Source organism: Mastomys coucha, unplaced genomic scaffold, assembly GCF_008632895.1.
Source record: "Mastomys coucha isolate ucsf_1 unplaced genomic scaffold, UCSF_Mcou_1 pScaffold15, whole genome shotgun sequence".
Taxonomy (NCBI): domain Eukaryota; kingdom Metazoa; phylum Chordata; class Mammalia; order Rodentia; family Muridae; genus Mastomys; species Mastomys coucha.
The window spans coordinates 13608130-13614655 of NW_022196897.1; the positions used below are offsets into that span (position 1 = coordinate 13608130).

Consider the following 6526-nt stretch of genomic DNA (forward strand, 5'->3'; position numbering starts at 1 on the left):
ACTAGAGGGTTGAAGAGATGGCCCAGTGGTTAAGAACAGTGGCTGCTCTTCCATAGGACCCAGGTTCAATTCCCAGCACCCATGTGGCAGCTTGCAACTATCTGTAACTCCTTATCCAGGGGGTCTGACATCTGTCACACAGAAATACATACAGTCAGAAAACCAATGTACATAAAATTAAAAATTGTGAAATATAAAAAAATGAGGGCTGGAGAGATGGCTCAGCGGTTAAGAGCACTGACTGCTCTTCCAAAGGCCCTGAGTTCAAATCCCAGCAACCACCTGGTGGCTCACAACCATCCCTAATGAGATCTAACACCCTCTTCTGGAGTGTCTGAAGACAGTTACAATGTACTTAAATATAAAAAATAAATGTTTAAAAAAAAATGAGCACACCCCCTTAACTCCAGCACTCAGGAGACAGAGGCAAATGGCTCTCTGTGAGTTCAAAGTCAGACTGGTCTACATAGGAAACTCCATGGCAGATAATGTCTCATTTAGAAAAAAAGAAAAAAAAAATAGGAAAACTGAATGCTATAACTTAGAATAATGCCAAGCAAACAATGAGGAACATAAGGTGAGAGATGGGGCAGAGTGGGGTGTGTCGAGCTTGCAAAAGACAATGGCTAAGACAGTGGCCAGGCACTCACTACCTGTTCTAGTTAGATAGCAGATGAACATCTTTTCTCAATTGCACCTTTTTTGGGGGGTGTATGGGGGGGTGGAGTTCAAGACAGGGTTTCTCTGTGTTGCTTTCGGAAAGTTGGAATTAAAAGCATGAGCCACCACCACCCAGCTTCTTCAACTGCACTGTTTTAAGTCAGGTAAAGCCAAGTACACAGCAGTGTTTCCCCACCACAACGCAAAACCTGAACCCCACAGAAACAGTAACCAAGAATTATAAAACTGAAAACTGTAAAAGAATTTCTTTCTCACTGCTAGTTTTACACCACAGAATTTAAATTTAAGATAAAGCAGTTTATTTAATCCCAAGACTCACAAAACAGTTTGTTCTTATGACTAGTTGGAGGCCACTGTCACAGAGAACACCTGCTTAGCAAGTTTTCCAAAGTGGTCACCTAAACCGTTTCCTGAAAGGGTTATCTCAGTAACCCAGTCTTCAGGTAATGTTTTTGCCAGCACGAGGGTAATTTATGCTTCATTTATCATAGTTTTATGCCTAAATCAAGACACTTGTCCTGATACCAGAGCCTCCCGGTCAACTCATTACCAGCACTGTTTGGTCTGCAAAGTTCCCAGAGCACCAAACCAGAGCGTCTTAATCCTACTAAGCATATTAGGCTTCATAAATGGGGTTTCATTACAAGGTTACCTTGTTCTTCACAACAGGAATTAACCAAAGAAGATAATGATGGTTTCTGCACAATCTGTGCTACACATAATGTATCTTTGCAGTATTCAATAGCTCGTGTTCTGTTAAGTACCAAATTTCATAATACATAAACCAGATTGGCTGGGACTCTAGTTTGAGACTTAGTCTTCTAGCCACCCTGATGCAGTAAAGGAATTGCTAGACAGTGGTTATTCAGGTAAGAGTCCTTCTTAGACTTAGAGGACCAGTCCAGTTGCCAGAGAATAACACTGCACCCGATAGGCACCCTCCACCCACCTGAGACTCAGAGCATGGATGACACGCGAACACAGTCCCGTGCCTGGACCGACCCTGGGCTACCTCAGCGCTCGCTCACCTGGGCCGCCGCCAGAACAGCAAGACTTGAACTGACACCAACGCGAAGGCGCGCCTTGGTCCTGTCACCGGCCTCATTCTCAATCCTGGCTCTGTCTCCATTCCTTGTCCCTAGACCTTACAACCCCCTCCCGTGCGTCTCATCCCACCCCCACCCCCAAGACCCGTCAGATCCCTTCTGGTCCCAACCTGCCCCGTCCGTCCAGCGTCCGATCCTCTCTGGTCTCATCTCCCGGCACGTCAGTCCCCTTTTCTGACCCCTCTGGTCTCATACCCGGTCGTTCCCCGTAAGAGTCCTTCCCTCTGGTCCCATTCCCCGGTTCCCACACCCGTCCGACATCTCCCGATCGCATCCGAAACCAGTGTGTCCCCCGTCGGCTCCTCTCTACTACCATCCCGGAACCGGATTCGTTCCCCGTCCGTCCCCCTGTAATCCCATCCCCCGACCCCGGACCCCGCCGCGCCCGCCCACCTAGGCCATAGGCCTTCGCACAGATCCACTGCAGGTTAGCGGCGATCTTGGCCCGCGCCGCGTCGTAGCGGTCCAACGGCACCAGGTCGGCGCCCTCCGGGGGCGCCTCCATCCTCCTCCAGCCTTCGGCGGCAGAGCGACCGCCCGCGTCCACCATCTGCAGACAAAGGCCGCGGCGGCCCGGCCGCAACAAAGACGCCGCCGCCCTCCCGCGCCGCCCGCCCGGGCGCACGGCCCTTACTTCACGGCCGCCGCCGCCGCCACCCAGGCTGCTGCTGCATGCTGCGGGCGCCGAGCCGAGGCCGAGAAGGCGCCCAGCGGGCCGGGCAGGCGGCGGCGGGCAAGCGCCGGCCAAGGCAGGCGCGGGGCAGGCGCGGTGCGAGCACGGGCCGGGGGCGGCGGCGGCGGCGGCGCGTGCGCGGCCCCGGAGAAGCGGCAGCTGAGGCGGCGGCCAACGGGTGGGAGCTAACGCGCCGCCGCCGCGTCACGCAGGCGCACTTACCGCCTCCCGCAGCCCCACCTTTCTCCGCAGGCGCAGTAGGCACCGCCCCGTACCACCACCCACCCGCCCGCCCCGCCCTCCTGCAGGCTCCATACCTGTCCCCATCTTCGGATGCTCTAGACACACCCTCGGCCCCGCCCCCAGGCTCAGTCCTTCCCCGGTGCAGTAGGCACGCCCCTCTAACCTAGCCCGGTCGGTGTCCTTAGTAGCTGTGGACACACCCTCGGCCCCGCCTCCACTTCGTCCTCAAGGCCGAAGACTCGCTAGTCTATCCGCCCCCTCCCACTCCCCGCCACAGTGGACACGCCTCTGACACGCCCCTGTCAGGATCCCGCGCAGGCGCAGTAATCTCTTCGGAGGGCTATCCCGTTTCCAAGCAACTTGAGAGACTAATCTCAGGAGCTGCTGGTTGATTGAACCTCATTCCTGTGTCCGGGGACTGGTTCGTTTCTACCTCTGGCAAGACCCGCTCTCTGAGAACTGAGCGCCCTTAGAGTCTGCACTGGCGCTGCGTCTGTGGGCAGAGATGCCAAGACGTCTCCGCCGGGACTGGCAGAGTGTACGCGGCTCCAGAATGGCACCTGAGATTAGCCCAGAGAAAGGATCCCCGAAGCTCTCGGGAGTCCGGAGCCACCGCAAGCCCTGCCTCCTTCCCGGTGGGCACTAGCAGATCTCTCATCCAGGTTTGGCGTCTAAGGGAAATGGATGCCAGCCTAGGACCATCGTCGAGTGTGACCTGCATTTTAGTGCTTGAATGGAGCAATAATATATTTGTGAAACCTGGGTGCGGAAGGAGAAGGATGTCACTGGAGAGCGGACCGTGGGCGCACCAGCCTCTGGGAAGCCTCAGGAATCCCTCCGGCCCGGGCGTGGGTGACCTTACTGACCATCATCTGCTTGCTTCAAGGTGCTTAACTTCTGTCATTGTCAAAGCCGCCCTACCCATAAAGAAGGCAGTAGGTAGAGTGGATGTTCTACCGGTAGCGGTCCCTCGGGTGCCGAGGAGAAAGTGCGTGTAGTTAGATCAAGCCGCGGATGAGCCTGGGCATGGTATCCCATGTTTGTAATGCCTGCACTGGGGAGATGGAGGCAGGAGAATCTAGATGAAATTCAAGGCCCCCTTCAGCTACTGGAGATGAAACCCTGTCTCAGAAAACAAAAGAAACAAAAAATGGATGGAGGCCTTATGTGGCAAGTATCTGGAATCCCAGCACTAGGGAGGCAGAGGCATCTCAGTGACTTCAGACCCACTCTGTTTCTAATCGAGTTCCAGGTCAGCCAGAACCACATAGTGAGACCCTGTTTTAAATAAAATAAAATAAAAATTGGTTAGGGCTGGGTACCCATGGAGAGACAGAAAAGAAGGACATTTGGGGAGAAAGGGGTAAGAAGTAAGCCTGGTGTCTGTCTGAGAAGCAGTAGACTGGGCTGCTATGGTAGGCTTATCTAAACCCCAGTGTGTAAAAACAGCAAGGCTCAGAGCTTGGGGCCAAAGATGGTGGGACAGCAGAACTTGGCCCGACTGCGATGAGGGTGATGCCAGGTAGGTAGCAAGATAAACCTGAGAATATGGGAGAGAGAGGAAAAGGGGCCAGGGATGGTGGTCTGGGGTGCTGGCCTTGCACTCTGCAGCTCTGAGGCACCCATTTGCTAGTTCAGTGGTTTCAGACATGTTATCTGTGGGTCAAGAGCATTCTTACCTCCTTCAAGTCTCGTCTACAGCCCCAGTGCCCTGTGGAATAGGAAGGGAAAGCAGACTCCTCCTCTTGAGATCTGGAGGAAGCATCTGAAAGTTTGCACTGACTGATGCTGTCAGTTTAGATAGGTGTCCCTTATCAAGCTCAGGAAATCCATCTATTGTACATCTGTGTGGTCTCTTTTGTCAAGGGCTTTGTTTTGTACCTGGTGGTCATGTAGAGGCTTTTATTTTGTCTGTAGTGTAGTGTATAACATTGTCTGGTATTCAGATACTGATCTGCCCCTGTAGTCTGGAAGAAATTCCACTTGGCATGGAGCATAATCCTTTTTATACTTACCTACCTACCTTTGTTTACTGTGTCTTGAGTGTTCATGGCAGATTGTAGTCTGCAGTTGGCCAGTGGTACCTGCTAGTGGCCAAGTAAAATAAGTTGGGAGTGTTCCTTTTATGTTCTTGCTTTGGTCTGGATGAATTATTTGAGCCTCGGCCTTACTGCCTTGCTGGTCTGGAGCTCATTCTGTGTGTCGTCACACTGACCTTCAACTCCTATATTCTTCCTGCTTAGCCTCCCACAGTGTTAAGATTGTAGATGTGCACTGCCGTGCTTGGCCCTTCTTACAGTTTTGGGAAGAGTTGGTTTCTTTTGTTTTTTTTTTGTTTTGTTTTGTTTTGTTTTTTGAGACAGGGTTTCTCTGTGTAGCCCTGGCTGTCCTGGAACTCACTCTGTAGACCAGGCTGGCCTAGAACTCAGAAAACCACCTGTCTCTGCCTCCCAAGTGCTGGGATTAAAGGTGTGCACCACGCCCGGTAAGTTGGTTTCTAAGTATCTGATAGACCTACCTTGATCTTGCCTTAGTAGCTGGCTCATGCTGAGGAGAGTGGTGTGAGTGCATGTGCCATGTGCACTTGTGGCAGTCAGAGGATGGCTCTCCGGAGTCTGCTCTCCTCTTCCTCAGTGGATTCCAGGGACTATAGTAAGTATGTCAGTCTCTTTAAACAGAGAGACAGAGACAGAGACAGAGAGATGTTATGGGAATACATTTTTGTTTTAATCCCAGGTGTAGGATATAGGGCTGCTTCAGTTTGTTCACAGCAGCTGACTATAATTTGCCTCATGCTTTAGCAGGGGTGTGATTTTGCGAGCTGCAGATAGTTTCTATGATTGTGTGATGTTTGGAATTCTGGGGACTTTTCAGAGGCTGTATAAATGCTAGGGCCCCAAGAATTTGTGTGGGCTATTGGTTGGTGGATTCTCTTGGTTGTAGTTTGTTAAGCAGCATGTGCAAAGAAGAAAGAAGAAGAAAAATTAGATATCCTGACAGTGAAGATCAAAGTTGTCCCAAGGAACTCTACACCTTAATCATCAGGAAGTAGTCTAATAATAATATTGTTGCCCCCTTTCCTACCTGACTTCATTTAGGATGTCTTTCTTTCTCCCCTCTATCACTCTTTCTCTCCTAGCTAGTGTTAGAGGGTTGAAGGGGTGGAAGAAGAAGGGTGGAAGAAAAAAGAACCCACAAAGTAGCCAAAGTCCACCTACAAGGGACCAAGTGTGCTGACTCAGCAGGTGGCCTTTCAGACAGACTTAGTTACCTGCTGTAGGAATGCTCAGACCACCTGTTTCTTCAGTCAAGTGACATGCTTTGTGCCTTTCTAGGAACCTGTCCGTTTTATCCAAGTCCAGGGGTTGGTTCCGGAATCTGGAGAGTGACTTTTGGTTTTGATGATGACTTACTATCCCTGACAGACACTTTTGTGGAACAGAGGACTAAAGGGACAGGCATCCTTGTCTAATACAATAAATATTTGAATCCTCTATTCGTTATTTTTCCTCCTTTTTCTTTTTCTTTTCTTTTTTTCCTATGACCAAATACTAACAAGTAGCAGCTTAGGGGAGGAAGGGTTTATTTTGGCTCTCAGTCAGAGGAATCCATCATGACAGGAAAGGGACGGCATCAGGAATGTGAGGTAGCTGAAAAGAATGCCTGTGTTCAGCTGGTGACTTTGTTTCTACTCAGTCTGGATCACCCTATAGGATGATGCCCCTCACATTCAGGATGGATTGTGTCGCCTCAGTTAAACCTCTCTGGAAATGCCCTCATAGACACGTTCAGGAGTTTTTCTCATACATGATTCTAAATCCCC

The 6526-nt window shown here is 51.0% G+C and overlaps 1 protein-coding gene and 1 long non-coding RNA gene across 6 annotated transcripts in view; one reads left to right on the forward strand and one right to left on the reverse strand.

The window, feature by feature from the left end:
- The window catches only part of Camsap1 (calmodulin regulated spectrin associated protein 1), a 63444-nt gene extending 60765 nt beyond the window's left edge, over window positions 1-2679 (reverse strand). For 2 of the 5 annotated variants that reach the window (XM_031369382.1, XM_031369381.1), the window contains exon 1: window positions 2181-2679. In XM_031369382.1, coding sequence (XP_031225242.1) covers window positions 2181-2337 — 157 coding nt within the window. In that variant the 5' untranslated portion in view covers window positions 2338-2679. The remainder of the gene's footprint in view (window positions 1-2180) is intronic. The other 3 variants (XM_031369386.1, XM_031369383.1, XM_031369387.1) reach the window with 2 other exon arrangements.
- Window positions 2532-6199, forward strand: LOC116089837. The gene is made up of 2 exons (XR_004118479.1): window positions 2532-3589; window positions 6039-6199. It is a non-coding gene; the product is annotated as an uncharacterized LOC116089837 (long non-coding RNA).
- Window positions 6200-6526: the final 327 nt, after the last annotated feature.